Raw genomic sequence first — 26,515 nt, forward strand, 5'->3', positions numbered from 1 at the left:
GCACAGGGAGGTTAGGCAACTTGCCTAAGATCACACAGCTCAGAAGTGGCAGAGTCGGGATTTAAACCCCAGCAGGCTGGCTCCAGAGTCAGTGTTCCTAAACACGATGTTATACTGCCTCTACTTCTTTTTCTACTTTTCATTTAAAGACAGCTGACAGCTCTAAACAAGGACAAAGGTTTTATCTTCTGTAATCCCACTCAGACAGAACACTCAGAGTGTGCCCAGGAGGAAAGAGGGAAAAGAAAAGCTCTCAACCCAAGAAAACACTCTCCCAAGCAGAGTGATGGGATGGAAATCGAGAGCCCAGGACCTATGGGGTAGTAGTGAGTCACAGAGAAGCTGTTATACTGGGCGGTTAGTGGAAATCTCATTTGTAAAATGCAAAATTAAAAGGCAGTTTCTGGGTGGAATGGGACATGGAGGAAATGATCAAACTTGGAGCACAAAGGTCCCTTCTCCCCCTTCCCTCCAGGGAAATACAGGAGCTCTGAAAGGCAGGAAGCAAGTTATGGGCAGAAGGCAAAATACAATGAGTTAATGTGGAAAATCTCCCATCAGACAGGGTCTGTGGTTCCAGAGGCAAAGATTGCACATCAGGCAAAATGAATGCCCTTCCTTGTCTTTATCACTAACACTTCACGTGGCAAGCCAGGGCACGCCAGAGGGTCAAAGGCCCAAGTGATAACACGAGGAGGCCCACTGCCTCTCAAGCAGAGTTCCCACCTGGGCCTGACTCTCGCATATAAATGCTCCTCTAGCTTAAAAAAATTGAGAAGCTTTTGTTTTGTTTCATTTTATTGAGTAGTCAAGACAAATCAATCTTTCTTTCTTTCCGTCAAGTTTTACGGCTGAGTAAAGTCAGGATTATGAGTCAGGAAATCCCAACTCCTAAAATAGGGGAAGGAAACAGCAGTGGGATCAGTCTGACAGCCAGACCCAAAGGGGCTAGCCAGATCCGACCCTGTACTACCTGTTTCTGTGTTTCTCTCTCTGCCCCTTCCTGCCCTCAACGCTCCTCCTTTCCCCCCTCCTTCCCTCCCCCTGACCCCTCCCCCCCATACAAGCTATTCCGTCAGTCAGCTGACTAGGTAACATCCAAAGCATTCTGATTGTCCTACCCTGTAAACGAAACTTATTTCTTTGAGATATTTTAGAAGAGAGGAGTCACCCCTTCCTTTGAATCTTGGCCCATGCCTCACAGGAGGCAGCATGGTCCTGTAGAGTCAGACCTTGATTCACTTCCCAACTTTATGCATGATAGTGGGCTTGACTTTCCTCATCTGTAAAAAGGGAAGGTTTCCTACTTCATAAGGTGCTTGGAGAAATGAGGGAAATAATATATGCCTAGCAGAAAGCTTTGTACACAAAAGGCATTCAATATATTTTAATACCCTTTTATACAAGAGGTCAAAAATCACTTGGGCTCTACCTAGAAACCCAGAGCCTTATTTCTGAGATGGTTACTTGGTATCTGGGTTATTTATCTCTCAAAACTAAATAGTGGTAGTAGGAGTGAAGGAAAAGGCCCTACCTCCTAGAGAAAGTGAAGGATCCAGAAAGAAACAGCAGGGGATGTCTTCCCTTCCCTGTGCACTTTTCTGTCCTTCCTGCAGTTGCAGATGTGGTATGGGGGTGGCTACAAAGGTAACGGAGGAGTTTCCCTTGGTACTTTAGAGAGAGAAAGAAAAGTGTTGGCACTTTTAAGATGGGTTCTCATTCTCTCCCTCAATAGCAAACACAGAGGTCAATGGATCAGAGCTCGGCAGAGGTATCAGGCACCAATGTGGGGACAGGGAAATTTTCTTCAAGTGAGCACAGTATGGTTAGGGAAGGGCATTTGTCACTTTGGTTCTTATCCTTCAAGCCACATGAAAAGCAACAACAGTAAGTCAGGACATCAGAGATGAAAGCATCTATAAAACTAACAAATGCAAACGCTTGACAAGGAAGAAAGCTTTATTGAAGCACACACACATTTCAGGGGGTGGAGAACAAAGGAGCAAGTGACAGTCCAGGATCCCAAGTTATGCCTTCCATTACAATATCAATCTACACCGAATAAACCTTTTTAAAACACTCTTCCGTTCACTTCACACATACAACAGAAAATTGCAGTGGCCACCTTCAATCCAGTAGCCTTACAGGAGAGTCCGCTAGCAGCCAACTCTACTGAAAGGGATTTCTTCTCCGGTACAGACTCCTTTTACAAATGACTTTGTGCAGATAAAACTGTGAGAATAAGAAGGTCAGTTTGGGACAGTGAGTTTCAGAAAATGAACCTTAGATCGCTAGACCATTCTTAGAAAGATCTCAACCCAGCACACCCAGGTTACATCTAGGTCAACTTTAGGAAACAACAGAAAAAATAGGAACTGAAACCACTTCAAGAAGGAAGTCAGAAAACCTGGGAGATTCTCTGAACACACTCTCTTGGACACCAGCAGTGCCCAGCCTGGAGAAACACTGGACTGGTTTAGACCATACGTGGCCATTCTGGCTGACATAACAGCATGTAGACCCTATTCTGGGTGGTAACATATGGCGGACACAAACGCTAAGAAAAGTGTGGTACGTGAGAGTGAAGACGTCTTGTCTTTCATTAGAGAAATTAGGAACTCTTTAACAACCGCTGTATCAGTTTAAAATGCAAAGAATTCAGCATGGGCTGGGAGACACTCAGTCACTGGTCCTCAGGGACCACTGAGAAGCCCTTACTGGGCATGCCCATGACCCAGTCCAAAGGCCATTATCTAATTAAAGTGCTCTTCTAAAGCAGCTCTGTTATGAGGGTTCCCCAAAGGTCTAGGGAAGGTGTTCAGAACTGGAAGCAACTTAGACATTTTCTTAGCATTTCCAAGAAAACCATTCGACCCAAGCAAGGTGGAAACTGCTACAAACAAGAAGAGTTAAAAGCCAAGTTCCAGAAATGTGTCAAGGTAGAAATGGAGTTAAAAGCATAAATTGGAGAAGAAAGGATGGACCTACTCACCTCTCTCCCATCTTGTCTTCCACCCCATCTTCTGTAACCCACCCCTGCTTCCCGGAGCCTTGGCCTCAGACCAGGCACACCTTGAAACACAGACCAGTATGAGTGCCAAAGGCAGCTGGGGCTTCCTGGGGAAGGAGGAACCAGGATAGCAAGACAGGTGATAAAAAGTTGTTTTAAAAGATAAGTTAATTAAATCTCATAAAGATATAAGAAACATGGACTCTGAAAATATATAGTTTATGCACAAATAAAAACATTTTGAAGAGACGCTTATTTTCAAGCCTGCTTTAAAAAGGAATGGAAGTCTACATCACTCTAGCATAATGAGATTTGTAGAAATACACGTTTATACACACACATATATCACACACACACACACATACACACACACTAAATTATAAATCTTCACCCTTGGTTTCTTCGCTTCCTCTGACTTGCCCTAGACAGGGCTGGAGCTGCAGAGAAGGATAGGGGCTCACAAGCCCAGCTTCTGCTTGGCCATCGAGGAACGGAGCTGCAGAGTCCCTTCCGCCCAAGACCCTGGGTACTGTCGCATCTTCTGCCATAGGCTTACTTCTTCCCCAGTCGAGTCCATCCAGTCCACCACTTCCCCATTACTGATCCCTAAGGAGAAACACCAGAGGAGGCTGAACAGGGACCCCATTCCTCAGCCCACTGAGAAATATGGGTTACACATTAAGGGTAGCACCCCATAAAAGACAGTGTGCTATGAAGATGGGCTGATGGGGACAGCGGTCTGAGAATGGCTCCCTGTTGATTTTGCACAGCTATTTATGTGCTCTTGAGACTCCATCAAGAGACTTCAAGTTGATGAAATGAGACTCGAAACAGCACACGGTAGCTCGAGACTTCTTATTCTAAGGCTGTTACAGCTATAGCCCTTCTGTTATTGCCAACTTGACAAGGGAAGGGAGGGGAGGGGAGGGGAGGGAGGGAGGAAGAGAGGGGGGAGAGGGAGGAAGGAAAGAGGGAAGGAAGAAAGGAGGGAGGGAGGGAGGGAGGGAGGAAGGAAGGAAGGAAGGAAGGAAGCTGAACACCTTTATTTTCTGGCTGTAGACTCCAGGCTTGAAGTTCAGATCATATGGGGCCTCATTTCTATTCTCTTGTATATTCATTCATTCGACAAACATTTATCAAGTGCCTACTGTGTACCAAGTACTCTTCCAGGCTCTGGAGATACAGTAGTGAACAAAGCAGAAAAAGTCCTGCCTGCAGGTAGCTTACATTTGAATAGAGAAGACAGAAAATACACAAGTAAATCAACAAGAGTATTCCAGATAGTGAGGTAAGTGTCATGAAGCAAATAAACAGGGTGATTTGTAGTGCCTAGATCAAGGCCTCGCTTAGATTAAGTGATCTGAGGGCCCCTCTGAGAAGGAGATATATAGTCAGGAGCTGAAGGACTGGAAGGAACCAGCCTTCCCAGACAGAGGGAGCACTAATTGCAGAGGTTATGAAGTGGGGAGAAGCTTGGTATACTTGGAGAACAGAAAGCAAGTCACTGTGTTTGGAGCATAGTGAGCAAGTAGTACTATATGATGGATCATAAAGGAACAGAGGGTCTAGATACAGGGGCCTATTGGCATGGTGAGAACTTTGGATTGCTTTCTAAGTGCAGTAGGAGCCCCTGAAGGGTTTTAAGTAGGGGACTGACATGAACTGGCTTACATTTGTAAGAGCATCATTCTAGATGCTTTGTGTTAAATGCTTTGTATGAATTATTAATATACAAGTAATATTTACAGTCACAGGAATGCAGAGACTGTAGAGAAAGAAAGGAGAATTCAAGACTAAGCCTTGAGAGCACCAATATTTAGAGTTTGGGTAGAGAATGAGGATGTCCCAAAGAAAGAGTGTGGTGTCAAGAGAAGCAAAGTATTTCAAGAAAAAGGGAGTGATCAGCTATGCTAAATAGCATGAAAATTCTAGGATGATGAAAACAAAATTTTGGCATAAGCAGTTACTCAGTGGAGTGGTGGGACAGAAGTCAGATCACAGTGGATTGAAGACTAAAGGAGAGCTGAGGCCATGGAAACCACTCTTTTTAAGAAATCAGAGGGGAGACGTGGGATCAAGGGAAGGTTTGTTTCTGTTTATTAAGACTGGAAATACCAGAGTATATGTACTTTCTCCTCCAATAGGGAGGCAGAGAGAATAAAACTGATCAGACAGGAGAGATAGGAGATTCCAGAAGTAAGGTCACTGAGAAGGAGAGGGTGTGATCTAGAACACTTGGAAAGAGCTTGGCCCTTGCTAGGAAGGACCCTTCTTTCATGTAACAGGATGGAAGGTGGAAATCAGAGGTACAGATATATGTAGGTTTTTATGTTTTTGGTGGGAAGATGATGGCATTCCTGGCAATCAGGGTCCCATTTACCTGTACACATGAAAGTGCAGGAGCTCAGCCTCCCCCCAGCCCTGCACATAATAGGCCCTCAGTAAACACTGGCTGAATGTTAACTGAAAGAAGACAACTCCTGACATAGTGGAGCTGTGTAGGGAGGGGGATGGGTCTATTCAGAGTGAAATATCTAAGAGGCCTTGGAGACAGTGAGGGTGGGGGAGAGGCTCTCACCAGTGCCAACACCCAGCCTGACCCCGCCCAGGAAGTCATTGCTGGCCAGGGGCTCCCGGTCCCACACAGTCAGTTCCAGGCACATGTGTTGGAGATCTTCCAGCCTCACACCATTGTAGACAAATGTATGGTTGTAGTGGGGATTCAGGGTCTTCTTCATCACAGGAGTCTTACGCTTACTGGCCTTGTTCCTCATGGGAAGGAGGTATCTGGCAGAGGGTGCGGAGGAATCAACAACCTACTCAAAGCTGGCAATATCTATCTAAATTCCCCTTTCCCCTCCCACAGGCCTAGCCCAGGAAGGTGAGTCAACACTCAGATCCGAGGACACACTCTCCCTGCTTTGAATCTGCTGAAGCATAGTTCCTACCACCTCCACTAGATCATTCACCCGATTCAATTCCTTTTACCTGGAGAGAAAATTAATACAATATTATTATGGAGCTATTGTCTATATGCCATCAAAAATGGGTTTTGAATATTTGGTTCCACTTCTATTGGGCAAAGTCCTGTTTAATAAAAACAACAGTAATAAGCATAGGCATAGCCAGACATGATTTGCTAGAGAACTTAAGTCAGTAGGTTGAGCTGTAACTTGGGGAAAGCTGCCATTGCTTAAATATTGTGGGGAACAAAGTCCTGAGTCCCCAGGTCTTGACAGTCAGGAAACACAGATTTTTATTCAGGATTAATTAAGAGCATAAATCTATAACAAAGGAAAAGTCAGACCTAACTGTCTACCACCCTCCTTTCTGGAAATCAACACTACAGCCCAGTCCAAACTGAGCTCAGACCAGTGCCAACGTGGTAGTGGAGGTTGCGCCATTACCTAATTTCAGGAACAAGTTGGCTGCTGGAGGTGGCAGGAGACACAGGGATAATATCTACAGAGAAAGGTTAAATTGGGTTCCTCTCTTAACTCTCATGTCCTGAAACTGGTTAGTTTGGTGCTGGTCCAGGGACTCACCCCTTCACAAAGCTGTCTGAAGTCCCTCCTGATTTGGCGGCTGTCAGATTCTTGGCTTCTTTGATCCACACCTGGAGCTCTCCCCCTTCCCCACCTGTACCTGGAAGGGATGTCAGACATACTAAGTGAGTTCCGACACCTCCACATTTCTCTCAAGCTTTATCTACATAGCACTTCCTCTCCTTGTTCCTGAAGACAGCAACTTCCATGATAAGTGGACCACACCTGCCTTGTATTCTCAGTACCTAGCACAGTGCCTAACAGCGAGAAATAGGCGCTCAAGTCATAACAATAGCAACAAAGGCTTATTGAAAACTGGCTATGTGCCTGATTCAACATTAAGCATTTATTCCTCAAAACAACCATATGAGATATATACTATCATTCTCCTCATTTTACAGATGAGAAAACTGAGGCATAGAGAAATAAAGTTGCCTGATGTTTGCTGAATGATTGAAAAAAGGGAACTCCTCCACTTGTGTTCTGGATCCCATCCCCACGTCAACAAGACTCATCAGGCATCATCAATTTCAACCCCCACCTCCCATTTTTAATATCTCATTCTCTACTGGTCCCATCCTCTCAGTCTAAATATATGCTAATCTCACCTCTGATTTTTAAAAATCCTTTTAAAAGTAAATTTCCCTTCAACCTTATCTCCTTTTCAAGCTGTCCTCCCTGGCTCTCCTTTCTTTCACCATCAATTATCCTGGAAAAAAAGAGTCCACACTCACCGCCTCTACTTCTTTGCCTCATTCACTCAACCTAGTTTCTAGGGAAATCTGGTCTCTGCTTTCACTGATCCATTGAAAATGTAATCTAATGCCGATGAGCTGTGTCTTCTCATTGGGCCCGACATGCCAGTGGTATTTCAATACTGTTGACAACCCCCGCTCCCTTCTTCAAGCTCTCTCCCAGCATTGCTCTCCCCTGATAAGCCTCCACTTCACTGGCTTCTCTTCCCATCTTCATTCTTTAAAGTGTTCCCTCTGGTTCTATCCTTGCCTCTCTTCTCTAGTTATCCTGCACACCCTCCTTGGGGATCTCACTGACTTCCCCAAATCCTATACATTAGACTTTGCTGCAGGTAACTTTTTAAGAACTTGGCTTCCCATTGCCAAAGTGTCAAGTTCAACTCCTTACCATTACATTCATGGCCCTTTTCAGCTAGGCTGCAGCCTCATCAACAATTCCAGCCCCACTTCCACATCTATATACCATAACTCCAGCCCCACTCAACTAAGAAGTTCACTGCCTCACACTCACATACAACCCCCCCCCATTTACCATGCCTTTTTCAAACCTTTGCTCATGCTATCGCCTCTTCTGGAAATGCTCTTCTCACCCCATCCTCTTCCTTTTCTGCCTAGTAAAGTCTTAAGTCCAGTATCATCATTACTTCCTCTTTAAAACTCTCCCAAATATAACCAGACAGAATTCATCACTCCCTTATCTGTGTTCTTTTAGCAGATGACTGTCTTTCTTTCTAAAATAAACTGTGCAAGGGAGGGCAAATATCGTGTCTTATTCACCTACATATCCACATTCACTAGCACAATGCCTGGTGTGTTGACTTACCCTTCCTCAGCCTTCAACTTTCTGTCTCTTATACTTATACACCACCCTTTCCAACCACCCTCTCTCGGTCCTGAAGTTTCTGTTCTGTTCTGACCTCTTAGTAGCCTGTCAGAGCTGGACCAAGACCAAGTTAGTTTAATGGCATCAAAAACAAAACAAAACAACAACATAAAAACAAAAACAAAAAAGGGAATCCAACTCTTAAGGCATTCCCTTCTGGTTGCAAAGCAGAAATGGCTTACTTAGTAAAGGAATCTTCCCTAGAAAATGATCCAGTGTGCATCGTAATCTGGTCTCTCCAATAGCGCTAGCCACTAGCCAGCACCACCTCGCACAGATCTTGTGCAGAAAACTAAGAGCTAAATCCAGGGCCCCAAAGAAAACTCACTCTTTTTCCGGTCACCTCCAACAGGGAGTTTGGAGGCTGGGATGTATTTCAATGAAACCACCAACTCGCCTTTGTGTGATGGCAAGCCAGTCGAGGACTCAGCACTGATCTGAAACACAGGGAAACCCAATAGGTCAAGCTGGGCTGTTCAGGAGTTGTTGAGACCTCTCGCTGAGGAGATTCTAAAATTACCCCCAAGAACAGTTTCACAGCATAAAAGGATCCTTCTCCTTATGAATACCATCCACGATCCCTAGGCCATGGCAGCCACAGGATTCTAAGGCAGTTTCTTCCGAAGGAGCTGCAGAAGAACTAACAAAGAGTCTTCCGCAATGCCTACTATTTTGCTACTTTGGGGATACCACTACTAGATTCCAAATACCCTCAAAGGTCTGCCAGCAAGGTTGCCATACAAACTGACAGGGGACTGACACCATGACGAAGAATCTTGTTACCAACATTGTTAGTGATAGCCCCAAAGTGGAAACAACCTAAATGTCAATCAATACAGGAAAGGTTAAATGAATGATTTTAATGCCATCGTATGGCATATGGCGTGCAATCATCAAAAAGGATGCAGTGAATCTCTACACACTGACATAGAAAGATATCCAAGGGCTTCCCTGGTGGCGCAGTGGTTGAGAATCTGTCTGCTAATGCAGGGGACACGGGTTCGAGCCCTGGTCTGGGAAGATCCCACATGCCGCGGAGCAACTAGGCCCGTGAGCCACAACTACTGAGCCTGCGCGTCTGGAGCCTGTGCTCCGCAACAAGAGAGGCCACGATAGTGAGAGGCTCGTGCACCGCGATGAAGAGTGGCCCCCGCTTGCCGCAACTAGAGAAAGCCCTCACACAGAAACGAAGACCCAACACAGCCAAAAATAAATAAGTAAATAAATAAATAAATAAAATTAAAAAAAAAAGATATCCAAGATGTACTGTTATGTCAACAAGGCAAGATGCAGAAAAAGCATATAATTATATTAAAATATATTCATATTTGTATATGTGAATATATATGTATGTAAATAATGATTATTATCATTATCACTCATATAGTACTTACTATGTATCAGGTACTGTTATAGTATATAACTATATATTTAATTATATCATTTTGTTTAATCCTCAAGTTAGTCCCTATGACATGAGTACAATTATCCCCATTTTACAGATTATGAAACAGAGGAACAGAGAAGTTAAGTAACTTGCCCAAGGTCACCCAGTAATTGGCAGAGCCAGGATTCAAATTCAGACAGACTGGTTCCAGAATCCATGTTTTTAAGCACTATACTACACTGCATAGAAAGACCCAGAAGCATACAGACATAATTAACACCTGTATCTTCTAAGAAGGGGAGTAGAATGGGGAAAGGAAAGAGGGCTTTCACTTTTTACTCTGTCTATATCTATAGTGTCTTTTTAATGAGAATGGCATGTATCACTTGTATGATTTTCAAAGATAAAAAGTCTTTTTTAAAAGAGAGCTTGCAAAGATTTGAGGGCTAGGTGAAACTCTGTTACAAGGATTTGAATATGCCACAGTTTTTAATTTTACATTTGTTTAGGTTACTTCTGATTAATGACTGCCTCTACCACTAGAATCTAAATGCCAGGAGGACAGGAATCAAGCCTTTTTGTTGTTGTTCATCCTAGTATGCCCAACACTTAGCAATGTACCTGGCACATAGTAGGTGCTCCACAAATATTTCCTGAATGAATGAAAGAGTGAATGAGTGGATATCTGGGATGAGCAGCAAGTGGCCGTGGGCAGCAGGACTGCTTCACTCTACTGGCTCTCTCAGCGTGGCTCTGTCCCTTATGCCTTGGTACCCAGAGCATGAGCTGGTGCAGATCAGAGGTGCTCCTTCACTGCCCGTGTTCACCGGGGCTCCTCTAACCTAAGGCCTCAACTCTGAGCATGGCAATGCAAGGAAGGTATAATCCCCACTGGTTTGGAAAAATGTACCACATACCCAGAATGCACGGAAGTGTAGTGTATGGGAGAGACACAAAAGAATAGGGAGGTAGATGCCAGGAAGAGAAAACTGAATGGGAGCAAACGGATCACTAGGGCAAAAAAAGAAAAATCAGAGACAATAAATGTAGAATGTTTTCAGTTAAAATAGATATGTAATACTGGAGTGGTCTTTTTGTTGTTTATAAAATGTCTACACAATTTATTAGTCTCTAGATTGTGAACTTCAGTGGACTCTTAAAAATTGGAGTTTAGCCTTAGCTGGAAATTGGCATAATTGGCGTATTTGTTTCAGTAGCATATTTTCATTCTGGCTCAAAATAATTGCAAAGAGCAAACAGCTCCAATTCAGTGCAGGTTTTTCTTTTTATGTAAGACATTTTTTATTGGCAGTAGTTCATGATGGCTTACAGTGACATTTCCAATATAATTGTATCAACTGTAGGCCCCAGAGAGAATATCTTACATGCCAAATGCTTCAGAAATTCTAAATTTCTAATAATATGCTATAGTTTGGTGATAACTGCTTTCCTAGGGACATTTTAAATATCGTTACTATTTTTTGGAGGGCAGTAGCTATCAAAATACTGGATGTACATTTCCTTTGACTCAGCAATTTCACCACCAGAAATTTCTCCTACAGTTACACTCACAAAAGAAGGCCAAGATATATTATAGCATAGTTTTAATAGCAAAAAAAGAGGCAAACAATTTAAATACCCATTGGTGGGGGGATTGTAAATAAATTATAATATAGGTACATGAAGAATACTATCCAGCAGTTAAAATGAGATAAATCTGTAAGTGATGGCATAGAAAAATGTCCATGGTAAATGACAAATTGTTAAATGAGAAATCAAGATATATATACACAATGATAAGAGCCCATTTGTGTAAAAAGGAAAAGTGTAAATCCATATGTATATATCTGTGCTGCTTAATACAAAATTTCTATAAAGATATCCAAGTAGTTGATAACAGTAGTATTTCTAGGGGATGGAAATAACCTACTTTTCTTTTTATACACTTCCATGTTGTTTTAATTTTGAATCGTGCACATAAATCCTTTTATTCTTAATGTTCTTGATAAGCAATATATGTAGACCTGATAAAAAGTTCAAACGTTATAAAAGGACATATAGAGAAAACTAAACCCTCCCACCTCAGTCTCTCTTCCTAGAGGCAGCCACTACTACTAGTTTCATGTCCATCTTTCCAAAGGCATTCTGTGTAACATGTACTATTTTTAGCATTGAAAATGCTAGTGTAAAAAAAGTTTTACAGAAGAACCTTGCCATTGAACAGTTCTGATAATCAAGAAGTCCTAACTCTGTTTTAGCATTTCATCTTAACCAGAGTGACAGTAACCTATTGAATGTCTTTTATGTGCCAGGCACTGATTGGTACTCTGTATATGATCCTGCAGAAGGGGAATATTATTATCATTTCCATTTTATAAGTGAAGGAACTAAGGCCCACAGAAGTTAGGTGACTTACCTAAGTTATCTTTTTCTTCTTTTTCTTAAATATTTATTTATTTATTTAGGCTGCACTGGGTCTTAGTTGTGGCACTCGGGATCTTCACTGCGGCATGTGGGATCTTTTAGTTGTGGCATGCAGGCTCATAGTTGCGGCATGCAGACTCTTAGTTGCAGCAGGTAACCTCTTAGTTGCGGCATGCATGTGGGATCTCGTTCCCCGACCAGGATCGAACCCAGGCCCCATGAATTGGGAGCGTGGAGTCTTACCCACTGGACCACCAGGGAAGTCCTGTAAGTTACCTTTAAGTTAGGTGATTTACCTAGCTGGTAAATCACAGGGCCTGGATTCAAATCCAGGTCTGCACTCAGATCCCAGGTACTATTATGCACACTGCCACACTCTCACCCGAGATGTCATCTCCAAAGTAAAACTGTCCCTGGCTTGTGTGACCAAGAGCACAGCAATTGGAACTCCGTGAATTGCTTTACTTCCCACTTCTTTAGTGAAAAGGGTAGTTTGGAAAACCAGTGCAGATTAGGATACACCCAAAAAGTTAGCTTGGAGAAGAGGCACAAGTTAGGATGTTAGGATACGCCCAGACTCTGGAAGATCAGGAGGCAAAGCTTGGCACACATATGAAAGACTTCAAAGGAAAACCATGGCTTCATCTTCGTCTGGCCTACACAGAAGAGATTACTCACACTTGCCATCCAAGTGCATCTGAAATTACTGTTAAACTCAGTAACCCCAGCAGGGTGCGCTAGAACTCCACAGACTGCATTCAAAACTGTCCCAGCAGAAGTCACTGCAGGCAATTCTACCTCAGATCCAAACTCTGTAAGGAGTTGTTAAAGCAGACTACCTTTCCATGTAAAGGGAGGCAATGATCCAGTTTTTTATCAAGCTTCCAGGAATCCATCTGGACCTCTGCCTCTCCAAGGAAAGTGTTTCTGCCAAAACGACCATGATGCCAAACCGAGAACTGCAAAGTCCTCTGGGCCAGGAGAGATTCTGGGATCTCATACTGTGAAAGGAAAGGAGAGGCCCAAGATGATTAGTTCACGGTAATTCCTCAGAAAAATATTACTCCAAAATCTGAGCAACCATACTCAAAGTCCATAGTCCTGAATATCAAATCACTTTAGTCCCTAAGCACCTTGAGTTTCCCCCCTCAAAGCCTCCACTTACCCCGTTTCACAAAACCTACCATATTCCATCGGAGGACCTGGAATATGAATTTTTCCTTCAGTGGGTGAGAGAACACTGGAATATTCAAAAAGAACTGCCAGGGAGACTCCTGATCGCAAATGACTCTTTAAAATGAGATTTGTGGCCATGTGGACCTCCAACTTCACAATAATCCAAGCAAGTCAGATCAGCTTTGTTCTCTTCTCTGGGAGGTCAGGACGTGAAGAGATGCCCATAGTATACCCTCAAACACAGACATGGCCACTGAAAACCATGTCGACCACCCACGTAGCAGAGGAATAGCTACAGTTTAGCACACAAGACAGAACAAATTCTCATACCCTCTCGGGCTCTAGATACTTACTTTGAGGATCTCATCATATAGCGGATTAATGGTGTCCCGCTTGATGCTGGTTTTTCTTTTTCCTTGGCGGGATTTGTCAGGCAGAAGATAAGTCTTCACGTATCTAAAAACCAAGGAGAATACTAAGTAATTTGCTGTCTTTTTGGAAGCCCATTCCTTACTTTCTTCCTCTCCATATACATATGCCATGATGAAATGAAAATGTCACATCGAGCCCTCTTAGACCTGCCATTCTTGCATTTTCCCAATCCTGGTCCCTTTCCCACATCTCCCCTAACTACTCTCAATCACACCTCCCTGTCTGCCCAGGAAGTGAGAGCCTCGGTTCAAGGGTGCCCAGAGAGATGCTGGGGTCTGATCATCTCCAAGCACCGCTCAGGGTCCAGAAGCACTCACGGGTTCGAGCGCTTCTTGGCTTCGTCAGCATAGGCCAGATGGTGGCACTCCTTCACGTGAATGACCAGAGCCTGTGTTTGCTGCTCATACTTCAGGGAAAAGGCAATCTTGCCAGTCACAAAGATGTTCCCGAAATCGCCAGCTTCGCTATAAATGCTCATCATGCTGCCAATCGTACTCTGAAGATAAAGCACCCACATGGCAGATGGTAACTAGACTTACCATGGTGATCGTTTTGAAATTTACAGAAATATCGAATCATTATGTTGTGTAACAGGAACTAACATAGTGTTGTAGGTCAATTATACTTCAAACACAAACAAACAAACAAAACTCAGAAAAAGAGATCAGATTTGTGGTTATAAGAGGCAAGGGGTCAGGGGAGAAGGAATTGTATGAAAGTGGTCAAAAGGTATGAACTTCCAGTTATAGGATAAATAAGTACTAGGGATATAATGTGTAACATGATAAATATAATGATCACTGCTGTGTGTTATATATGAAAGTTGTTAAGAGACTAAATACTAAGAGTCCTCATCACAAGGAAAAAATTTTTTTTCTGTTTCTTTAATTTTGTATCTATATAAGATGATGGATGTTCACTAAACTTACTGCAGTAACCTTTTCATGACGTATGTAAGTCACATCATTATGCTGTATACCTTAAACTTATACAGTGCTGTATGTCAGTTATATCTCCGTAAAACTGGAAGAAAAAAACAAACAGGGACTTCCCTGGTGGTCCAGTGGTTAAGACTCCGTGCTTTCAATGCAGAGGGCACGGGTTCAATCCCTGGTGGGAGAACTAAGATCCTATATGCCGTGTGGCGTGGCAAAAAACAAAACAAAAAACCAACCAAACAAAAAAAGATAAAGCACCCACAAACATCTGGCGAAGGCACACTCCCTCTGCCACACTGCTAACATTTTCCCTCATGAGAAAGCCATAGTCACTGAAGAAAACAAAAGCCTCCTGCAACCAACCAGCCAGTACTGCCAGTCGTCTTGTACCCAGAGTATAAGAGACAGCTAAGAGCACACGCACAACTGCTCAGGTTCATCAATCAGCTCATGGCTCACCTAGGCTCCGAGCTGCTCTTCTCCCCTCTTTTTACACATTTTATTGTTAATTTTCAACTGCCCCAGAAGGTGGGCAAGGAGTAGAGGCAAGACGCAGCTCAGTCCGATTTTGGTGTATGTTATATATGCTACAATGCTGGCTAGAAGGGGTCAGTTACTAATTAAAACAAGGGGCCTTAATTATCTGTGGGTTTCTTTTATCCACCTTATGTCTCTCAAGACCTATAGAGAAAAGTGATTGCATCAGAATTGGGGGGAAAACCCCAACAGAGGTGAAAAGATACCTTCCTCTCAGGTAATAATTGACTCTGCAAGCCCACCGTTCTCTTCCTATGTGTGAGTGGGACCATCTAATCACCCTGCTTTCTGATTCTGTTTCCCCTAAACATCAATCTTCACACTTATGACAGAACTAGGCCCTGATTCTTAAATGTCCCTTTAACTTCATGATTCTGATTGATGCTGTTGTTCCTCAATCATATCCTGATGCCAATTAACCCTGTCAAGGCCCTTCTCATGGCACTCACTGCCCTTGAATGTGAGACTTGGTACGTGCTCTGATGAAGAAACCTGATCTTGTTCACTTCATGGCCTGGGTACCTTTTTAAGGGAGAAGTTATGGGTTACTGTTCACAAAGCTATGATGAACATCTCTAGCTCTAACTACCTGATGTAAGAATCTCCAGGGCAGAGGCTGAGAAAGCCACCTAACTGTGCACTAAGCAACTATGGTCTAAACTGAGGAAAGGAACAAACAAATGCATCTCACTTACCTAGAAAGAGTGACTAGGAGAACTTCCCCAGGTCCTGATCCTGCTCTAGGGAGGCACTTCCATCCTTCCTGGTATCCCAACATGTCCATAGCCACAGAACTAATAGAACTTACCATGGAAGAGCCACTTCGCATGCTGCTTCTGGCTAGCTTCTGACGATGCAACTTCACCAGGTGGTCAATGTCTTCTTCTTCCTCTTCCTCTTCCTTGAAAAATAAATATAGATTCAGAGTTAATAAAAATAAGAAAAAGTTCAAAGACGAATATCCTTCCTTTAGTAGGGGCCATAATTGTTGATAAGCTCTGAGGTGTCATATGCACACGTACATACTTTATGTTTCCCCATTTCAGGCTTCCAAACTATATTCCAACTACCCTTCTCAAATCAAAAAATAATAAGATAAGAATATCTCTTTCTCATTTGACTGCCCCAACCCAGCCATCTCTTTACATTATATTCAAGATAAGTATTTATTTGAGCCCCCAACCATATATCAAGCAATGTTTAGAAAATAAAAGAGACAGTGAAAGATAGTCTTTTTCTTTAAGAAATTCAGCAACCAGATTTACTTTAGAAATTGAAAGGGAAATCAAGATTCATGTTACCTTTTCCTAAAGAATTAAACAGGCGAATTGAGAGTATCAGGCAGTAAAGTCAACTTTAGATATATAAAATTTCATATAGTGACCAAGTGAAATACAAGGGTACTTACCATATCCACACTGAGACCTGGGACAGATTTGCTTCTGTCTCCCAAGGAGCCACTTTCATGCCCCACATCTTCCGGGCGAAGATCAATCACAGATTTAGTGTACTCTGAGTGGAAGGCCGAAAACCAAATCAAAAGAAACCTACTCTTCTCTGTACGAATAACCCACCAAGTACTCAGAACTTCAATCTCAAAAGGCCATGAAGGGAAACCAGCTACCTGAAGGCCTGAGGATTTTTCTGGTGTTCTTCTTGAATATCATTTCACCCTCATCCACAGATACTACATTTTGACCCCCAGGCTGAGCTTCCTAGGAAGAGATGAGGGCAAGGAAATGGAAAAAGACAGTTGAGTAGGTGGAAGAGTGAAGTAAGGAAGAAGGCTCAGATTTTCACTAAACTATGACAAACTTAAAGGAAAGATTAATTTAATCTTAGGACTTTAACTTAATCCTAGGAAATTGTACGAAACCTATTTTCTCACATGTTTCAACCAAAACCTTAGAAAACGCTCCCAAGGGAATCTGAACTAAAATTTGTTTGTTTGAACTCTTGATTTAAATTCTTCCTGAGGAAGGGAAAAGAAAGAGAGAGAGACATACATAGACAAAGACAGACAAAAGAGAGACAGAGATAGACCAACCAATAAATAAAGCTTACCTTTTCTACTTGAGATTTGGGGGTAGACATCTTCTTCCATTCTGGAAAGAGGCCAGATTTATCCAGAGAGTCTCTCCTGGAGGCAGATACAGAAGCTATAATAAAATCACCTTCTCCCCTTCCCCTTCTGTCTAGGGACCCAAGCTCTATGGAAAGAGAGCCACTGGCTTGAGGCCACTGCAGTAACCAAATCCAGAAGGTAAACTTCACATCTGATTTACTTTGAAGGAATGCAGACGATTAGATAAGCAACTCTGTACAAACACAAACGCTCACACCCCCATGCCTAAGGGATAGCAGCATCCGTTGCTGCTGGTCCAGGAAGACTCCTCCAAGGTGCAGCCTGTGGAAGTTCGCATGCTCCAGAAGGCTGTGCTCAGAGCCAACAGTAGAAGGGCTACTGGAAGACTTGCGGCAACGTCAGAGAAAATACTTCATTCGCCTTGCCGAGGACAGAAGTCAGGAACACTGAAGGCAGCGGATTCCCGCACCCTGGCGCTAGAGAACAAAATGGGAGCTCGGCTGAGCAGAGCAGCAGGGACTGGGGGCATCTCACCTGGACGTGCTATCCGAGTCAGCCATGTAGCTATCCAGACTCTCACTCTCAGCCTCCAGAGCACTCTTTCCACTTTTCAGCTTGGGGACTTCAAATGGCACACTAGAATAAAAACCAAGAGCCAACACATAAAGGAAGTGGGCTCTCTTGCCAGGAGGCAGGCTTCCTTCCAACCTTTCACAATGGTAGCCTAAGTGATCTTTCTAAGAGCCGAGTATGCTTTTAAAACTGCCCAGTGGTTCCCCATTGCTCTTGGGATTGAGTTCAAACTCCTTAGCATGGCAAGAAGATCCTTATGAGTTGACCCCTGCTCACGTCTGCAGACTCATCTTTCACCCTCCACCTCTCCTTATACTTTACATTCCAGAATGATGAAGCTCTTTTGGTTCCCTGAATGTGCCAACGCTCTTCTTCTTTCCTCTTTTCTCTGCCTGGGATGGCCACAATGGCCATTTTTCTTGTTTACTTGAAACTTCTGGCTAAATCTATTGCTTCTTCTGGTCTCTCCTTATATGTCAGTTCCTGCAGATCTCTCTGACCATGCCCCCACCCCAAGTCTGGATTAGTAACCTTCCTATATGCTCCTAAAGCACCCTGATGCCTTGGTAGCAGTCATCATATGCGTAACTTTTTATGTCTTTTATATAAATTATTTAATTTGTTCAATAATTTAAACAAATGATTTGTTTAATGTCTTTCTCCTCCATTAGAGTAAGTTCCAGGAGATCACTGACCACATATTTTGTTCACTGCTGCACTCCCAATGCCTAGAAGAAAGACAAGCATAGAGTGGGCACTCAATTATTTTTTGACTGAATTTTTGACTAAATGCCCTCAGTGGGGCATAAAGTGTATACATAAATAAGCAGTATGCTTTGAAGATATTATTCAGAAGACCCGAATTCCTTTTCAGCTTAATGAAGGATGACCCTGGGCACTCAAAACAGCAGTCCTCATCTCTAAAGGGAAGGACACAATTCCTGGACCCCTTACCTCAAGGAATTTGTGAGAACAAGAAAAGGAAAAAAAAATCATTCTTCCTGAAGTGTCTCAAGTAATTTCACTTGGCCTCCAGGATACCATACTCTCCTGATCCTCTGACCTCACTGGCTGCTCCTTCTCAATCTCCTTTGTTGGTCTCTCCTCACCTCCTAGACCTCTAATCTTTGGATTGTGTCCAGACTTATTCCTTGGGCTGCTTCTCTTCACTATCTAGAATTATCCCTAAATGATCTCATCTAGTCTCATGGCTTTAAATATGCTCTATAAACTAACAATTCCCAAATTTCTCTCTTACTCAAACGCCAGACTTCTATTTCCAACATCCTACTTGACATCTCTGCTGGGATGTCTCAAACACAGCAAGTCCAAAACTAAAGCCCTAATCCTCCCCCAAACCTGCTCTTCCCTCAATTTCATCAAATGGCAACTCTGTCCTTTCATTTCTCAGGTCAAAAATCTTAAGAATCACCCTTGACTCCGCTCGTTCTCTCAAAATACATATCCAATGTGTTAGCAAATCCTCTTGGCTCTATCTTCAAAGTATATCTAGAATATGACTAGTTCTCTCCCCCTCCACTGCCATTACTCTGGTCTAAACCACCATCACCTAGCTCCTGGATGGTTGCAGTAGCCTCTTAACTGAACTCCCTACTTCTGCCCTTGTCCTCATACAATCTATCCTCAACACAGCAGCCAAAATGAGTTTTTAAAATATAAATCCAGGGAATTCCCTGGTGGTCCAGTGGTTAGGACTCTGCACTTCCACTGCCGGGGGCTTGGGTTCAATCCCTGGTCAGGGAACTAAGATCCTGCAAGCCTCGCGATGCAGCCAAACATCCATCAATCAATCAATCATTTATATATATATATATATATATATATACATATATATATATATATATATATATATATACATATATATATATATATATATATATCCCCAATACAGAATTACCACACAACCCAGCAATTCCACTCATAGGTATCTACCCAAGAGAACTGAAAACACGTGTCCACACAAAAACTTGTACACAAATGTTCATAGCAGCATTATTCACAATAGCTAACAGGTGGAAATAGTCCAAATGTCCATCAACAGATGAACAGATAAAGGAAATGTGGTACAGCCATATAATGAAATATTATTGATAATAAAAAGGAATGAAGTTCTGACACATGCTACAACATGGATGAACCTTGAAAATATTGTGCTAAGTAAAATGCCAAACACAAATGGCCACATTCTGTATGATTCCATTTACAGGAAATGTCCAGAATAGGCAAATCCATAGAGACAGAAAGCAGATTAGGGGCTGAGGGAAATGGAGACTGACTGCTTAATGGGCACGGGGCTTCTTTTTGGAGTGATGAAAATGTTCTGAAATTAGACAGTGGTGACGGTTGCACAACATTCTGAAAGTATTAAAAGTTACTGAATTGTATACTTTAAAACTGTTAAAATGATTAATCTCATGTTATGTAAATTTTACCCCAATTTAAAAAAAGAAAAAATAATATCCTGTCACTCAGAGCCCTCCTTCTCACTCGGAGTAAAAGACAGAGTCCTTACAAGTGCCAACAATATCTTACATGATCTGCTTCTCACCTCACCTCTGTCTTTATCCCCTACCCTCCCCACTTGCTCACCAGTTCCAGATGACTCACACGTGCCAAACACAAACTCACCTTAGGGTCTTTATACCTGCTGCTTTCTCTGCCTAGAAAGTATCTCTTTCCCCCAGATACTCTAAGGGTTTGTGCCTCTTTGCTTCCTGTCTTCTCTCAAATGTCATCTTATTATTAAGACTTTTCCCCTGCTGGCCTAGATAAAACAGCTCATATACACATATGCTTTCCTGACACTCCCTCCCTTTAATCTACTTCATTTTTCTCCATAGCACTTGTCAACATCTGATATACAATATATTTACTTGATTATTCCCTTATTGTCTGTGCCCCCCACTCCCAAATTTAAGCTCCTCAAGCAAGGGACTTTGTTGTCTTCACCAGTGTATCCCACTGCCTAAAACAGTGCCTGGAAAATAGTAGGCATTCATAGACATTTGTCAAACAAATGAAGGAACTAATAACAAAAGAGCAAAGAATGAAGTAACCAAAATGTATAACGTCTTAGGCAGTAGAGACTAAACTTTCCAAGTTAACATAACGTGATGTCTGAGATAGCTTTACGAAAACAGACAGCTGGGGTTGAAATCCTAAGGCATGCCAGAGGTGAAATAGCGGTCATTTCTTGAGAGATGCATTAGCTTTATAGGTGAAGACACAGCAGGGAGTTTGATTGCATTTTTACTTTAGAACCATTTTTTTTCCCCATTTGCTACAAAGAATAAAGAACCTAAAGCAGAACCATTCCTCTAGAGAGGTAGTTTAATAATGGCCCATGGAGAGTGTTTTCTGCTTGTATTTTTTCCTAAAGATTAATACGTACTGATCCAAAGCTGATACAAACCACCGTAGGGCAAAAAAGCAATTATTTGACATCTGTGCAGTTGAAAAATAGACTAAGAGACGGGAGTCCTGGGCTCTAACTATCTGTATGATCTCAGGTAAATCACTTATCCTGCTTTCTTTTCTGTAAAAATAAGGGGGTTGAATTAGATTATCTCTGAGGCTCCATAATTTTATGGAAAAGATCATTTATGGCCACTTAATGTTTCCATGTTTAGGATAAATAAGAGTCTTCTGAGCCCAATGAGACAAGAGATCATAGACAGCCAGAAGCAATGGGCTTCAGAAATTACATTCTGACCAATGATGCCAGATGTGTTAATCAGGTTCAGGAAATAAAAGCCATCCTTATCCGCAAAGGAAAAAGGGGGGCCTCATCACCTAAAACAGATGAGTCACCCACCCAAGGCTGTGTGGATAAAATCATAGTACATACATACAATGAAACACCATACAGAGACCAAAAAGAATGAGGCAGACCCTTGGTGCTGACATGGAAAGATGTCAATGTTGTATTTTTCTGTCATTTTTTCCCATTTGCACCTTGAGTTATAACTGACATAAATAAATTGCACATGTTTAAGTGTGCAGTTTGATGAGTTTTGACATATGTATACATTGGTGAAACCATCACCACAGTTAAGCTATCGAACATATCTATCACTCCCCAAAGTTTCCTTGTGCCCCTTCATAATCCATCTCTCCCTCCTCACCCCATCTCCAAGTAAGTGCTGATCTGCTGTCACTGAAATTTAGCTTGCTTTTTCTAGAATTTTACATAAACAGAATCATACAGTATGTCCTCTTTTTTGTTTGGCTTCTTTCACTCAGCGTGATTATTTTGAGATTCATCCATGTTGTTGCATGTATCAGTGGTCCATTCCTTTCCACTGCTGAGTAGTATTCCACTGTATAAACAAAGCACAGTTTATCCCTTCACCTGTTGACAGACACTGGGGTTGTCTCTAGGTTTTGGTGATCACAAATAAAGCCACTATGAACATTCATGTACAAGTCTTTGTATGGACATATTCTTTTATTTTTTTTCTAATACGTTTTTTTAACACCTTTATTGGAGTATAATTGCTTTACAATGGTGTGTGAGTTTCTGCTTTATAACAAAGTGAATCAGCTTTACATATACTTATATCCCCATATACCCTCCCTCCTGTGTCTCCCTCCCACCCTCCCTATCCCACCCCTCTAGGTGGTCACAAAGCACCGAGCTCATCTCCCTGTGCTATGCGGCTGCTTCGCACTAGCTATCGGTTTTACATTTGGTAGTGTATATATGTCCATGCCGCTCTCTCACTTTGTCCCAGCTTACCCTTCCCCCTCCCTGTGTCCTCAAGTCCATTCTCTACATCTGTGTCTTTATTCCTGTCCTGCCCCTAGGTTCTTCAAAACCTGTTTTTTTTTTAGATTCCATATATATGTGTTAGCATACGGTATTTGTTTTTCTCTTTCTGACTTACTTCACTCTGTATGACAGACTCTAACTCCATCCACCTCACTACAAATAACTCAATCTCGTTTCTTTTTATGGCTGAGTAATATTCCATTGTATATATGTGCCACATCTTCTTTATCCATTCATCTGTCGATGGACACTTAGGTTGCTTCCATGTCCTGGCTATTGTAAGTAGAGCTGCAGTGAATATTGTGGTACATGACTCTTTTTGATTTATGGTTTTCTCAGGGTATATGCCCAGTAGTGGGATGGCTGGGTCGTATGGTAGTTCTATTTTTAGTTTTTTAAGGAACCCCTATACTGTTCTCCATAGTGGCTGTATCAATTTACATTCCCACCAACAGTGCAGGAGGGTTCCCTTTCCTCCACACCCTCTCCAGCATTTATTGTTTGTAGATTTTTTGATGATGGCCATTCTGACTGGTGTGAGGTGATATCTCATTGTAGTTTTGATTTGCATTTCTCTAATGATTAATGATGTTGAGCATTCTTTCATGTGTTTGTTGGCAATCTGTATATCTTCTACGACATATTCTTTTGCTTCTCTTGAGTGAATACCTAGAAATTTAAAGGCTGACTCACAGGTAGGTGCACATTTAACTTAAGACACTACTAAACTGTTTTTCAAAGTGGCTGCACCATTGTACATTCCTACCAGCACTGTATGAGAATTCCAGTTGCTCTATATCCTTGTCAAAAATTGGTATGGTCAGGGGATCGGATCAAGATGGCGGAGGAGCAGGAAGTGGAGCTCACCTCCTCCCACAAATACATCAAAAATACATCTACATGTGGAACGATTCTCACAGAACATCTACTGAACACTGGCAGAAGACCTCAGACTTCCAAAAGGGCAAGAAAATCTCTACGTAACAGGGTAGGACAAAAGAAAAAAAAGAAAGAAAGGAATAGGGATGGGACCTGTGTCCCTGGGAAGGAGCTGCAAAAGAGGAAAGGTCTCCACACACTGGTAAGTCCCCTCACTGGTGGGGAGATCAAGCCAGGACAGATGGTGAGCTTCGGAGCCTCAGAGGAGAGTGAAACAACTGGTTTATGGAGGGCAAAGTGGAGAAAGACCTGCACAGAAGGTCAGTGCCACCATCTGGCACTACCCAGCCTGAGACGCTCAGCCGCTGGGGCAGGTGGGGGCTGGGTGCTGAGCCTCGGGCTTCGGAGGTCATATCCAGGGAGAGGACTGGGGTTGGCTGCATGGAGACAGCCTGAGGGGGCTAAGGTGTGGTGCGCCACAATCAAGGGAATACAGGAATAAGCCTGGGCCCGCAGGAGAGGCAAGGCCCCATTGTTGGGGGGTGTGCTAGGAGAGGAGTGAGCTCACCATAGGAGCTTCTTTCTCCGAGCACAGACTCTCAAGCAGCAAGGCACTGCCTACACAAGCTCCAAGGGTGGGCGTGAGCCACCACTGCCATCTCAGACCCCAGAGATGGGCACAGACTGCTGCCACCATCAAGGATCCCAAGATTGAGTGCCAACCGCTGCCCCTGCCTCCCCAGGAAGGTGTGCAGCCCACTGCCACCAAGGATCCCGTGACCAGGCGCCAGCCACTGCCCCCACTTCCCTGGGAGTGCGCAAGACCCGCCACTGCCGAGGGTGCTGTGACCAGTCACCAACCTCTGCCCTCCCCACCCCTGCTGTCTCCCCTGGAGCATGCACCGCCAACACACGCTGAGGAAAGAGATGGCAAGCAACCAAACCAAAAACAGCCCTCACGCCAAAAAAATATTAAACCCAAACGACCTACGCAGGAACACTCCTGCATATAAATAGCCCTCCAAGACTACAGTAGATAACTGTTTCTCCTAAACTCACAGGGTAAGAGAAATATAAGCAAAATGAAGAAGCAGAGGAACCACTCCCAGTTAAAAGACCAAGAAAATTGTCCTGAAAGAACAAACAATGAAACAGATCACTTCAGTTTAATAGACATGGATTTCAAATAGGAGATAATGAAAATACTAAAGGAATTAAGAAAGGCTATTGACAGAAATGCAGATTACTATAAAAAGGAACAAGAAACTATAAGAAGGAACCAAGAAAAATTAGAAAATTCATTTGCCGAGACAAAAGCTGAGCTAAAGGCAATGAACAGCAGAATGAATAATGCAGAAGAAAGGATAAGTGATTTGGAAGATAGAATAATGAAAATTACCCAATCAAAACAGCAGGCAGAAAGCCAAATGAAAAAGAAAAAAAATGAAAGCAATATAAGAGACCTATGGGATAATATAAAGCGTGCCAATCTATGCATAATGGGGATTCCAGAAGGAGAAGAAAGAGAAAAGGGGATTGAAAATGTATTTGAAGGGGACTTCCCTGGTGGCGCAGTGGTTAAGAATCCACCTGCCAATGCAGGGGACACAGGTTCGAGCCCTGGTCTTGGAAGATCCCACATGCCGTGGAGCAACTAAGCCCGTGCACCACAACTACTGAGCCTGCATGCCACAACTACTGAAGCCCACACACCTAGAGCCCACGCTCCGCAACAAGAGAAGCCACCGCAGTGAGAATCCCACGCACCGCAACGAAGAGTAGCCCCGCTCGCCGCAACTAGAGAAAGCCAGTGTGCAGCAACGAAGACCCAATGCAGCCAAAAATAAATAAATTAATTAATTAAAAAGAAAAAAGAAAGGAAATGTATTTGAAGAAATTATGGCTGAAAACTTCCCAAACCTAAGAACGAAATAGATATCCAGATACAAGAAGCACAGAGGGTCCCAAACAAGATGATCCCAAACAGACCTACGCTAAGACATATTATAATAAAATGGAAAAAGTTAAAGAGAGGATTCTAAAGGCAGCAAGAGAAAAACAGAGTTAATTACAAGAGAACCCCCATAAGCCTATCAGCTGATTTCTCTACAGAAATGCTGCAGGACAGAAGGGAGTGGCAAAATATATTCAAAGTCTTTAAAGAGAAAAATCTGCAACCTAGAATGCTCTACCCAGCAAGATTATCATTTAGAATGGGAGGAGAAATAAAGAATTTCTCAGACAAGCAAAAACTAAAAGAATACAGCAATACTAAAGCTATCCTAAAAGAAATATTGAAAGGTCTTCTCTAAATTGAAAAGAAGCAAGAAGATATAGGAAGGAGGAAATCACAATTGGAAAGTAAATCACTAAAATTAGCCAGTATACAGATCAAAAAGAGAAAAAAAAACCTATTTGTGAAAGCGATGATAAACACAAGGAACAGCAAAAGGATAAACACGAAGATGTAAAAGAGGACATCAAAATCATAAAATGTGGGGAAGGAGAGTAAGAAAATGTAGATTATTTTTTTTTAGAATGTGTTTGAGCCTGTATGTCTATCAGTCAAAAGCAAGCAGATATAGGTAGAGGTTAACATACTTGAAAAACAGGGCAACCACAAATCAAAAATATACAACAGATTCACAAAAAACAAAAAGAAGAGACCACAAGCATAAAATAAAAGGAAATTATCAAGCCACAAAAAGAAAAAGAAAGGAACAAAGAAGAAACATAGAATCAACTGGAAAACAAGGTTTAAAAGGGCAATAAATACATATGCATCAGTAATTACCTAAAATGTCAATGGACTGAATGCTCCAATCAAAAGACATAGAGTGGGGTTTCCCTGGTGGCGCAGTGGTTGAGAATCTGCCTGCCAATGCAGAGGACACGGGTTCGAGCCCTGGTCTGGTAAGATCCCACATGCCGCGGAGCAACTGGGCCCGTGAGCCACAACTACTGAGCCTGCGCGTCTGGAGCCTGTGCTCCGCCAACAAGAGAGGCCGCGATAGTGAGAGGCCCGCGCACCGCGATGAAGAGTGGCCCCCGCTCGCCGCAACTAGAGAAAGCCCTCACACAGAAACGAAGACCCAACA

The 26,515-nt window shown here is 42.7% G+C and overlaps 1 protein-coding gene across 4 annotated transcripts in view; it reads right to left on the reverse strand.

The window, feature by feature from the left end:
* Nucleotides 1-1,941: 1,941 nt before the first annotated feature.
* Nucleotides 1,942-26,515, reverse strand: part of SYTL4 (synaptotagmin like 4) — an 86,395-nt gene continuing 61,821 nt past the window's right edge. For 3 of the 4 annotated variants that reach the window (XM_082377199.1, XM_082377198.1, XM_082377197.1), the window contains 12 exons: nt 17,708-17,809; nt 17,152-17,227; nt 16,712-16,802; nt 16,496-16,599; nt 15,896-15,988; nt 13,930-14,108; nt 13,534-13,636; nt 12,844-13,005; nt 8,522-8,630; nt 6,556-6,655; nt 5,589-5,797; nt 1,942-3,616 (listed from right to left, as the gene is read on the reverse strand). In XM_082377199.1, the coding sequence (XP_082233325.1) occupies nt 3,468-3,616; nt 5,589-5,797; nt 6,556-6,655; nt 8,522-8,630; nt 12,844-13,005; nt 13,534-13,636; nt 13,930-14,108; nt 15,896-15,988; nt 16,496-16,599; nt 16,712-16,802; nt 17,152-17,227; nt 17,708-17,809 (1,477 nt within the window). In that variant the 3' untranslated portion in view covers nt 1,942-3,467. The remainder of the gene's footprint in view (nt 3,617-5,588; nt 5,798-6,555; nt 6,656-8,521; nt 8,631-12,843; nt 13,006-13,533; nt 13,637-13,929; nt 14,109-15,895; nt 15,989-16,495; nt 16,600-16,711; nt 16,803-17,151; nt 17,228-17,707; nt 17,810-26,515) is intronic. The other variant, XM_082377200.1, reaches the window with a different exon arrangement.

Source organism: Balaenoptera borealis (genome assembly GCF_965194805.1).
Source record: "Balaenoptera borealis genome assembly, chromosome: X".
Classification (NCBI taxonomy): domain Eukaryota; kingdom Metazoa; phylum Chordata; class Mammalia; order Artiodactyla; family Balaenopteridae; genus Balaenoptera; species Balaenoptera borealis.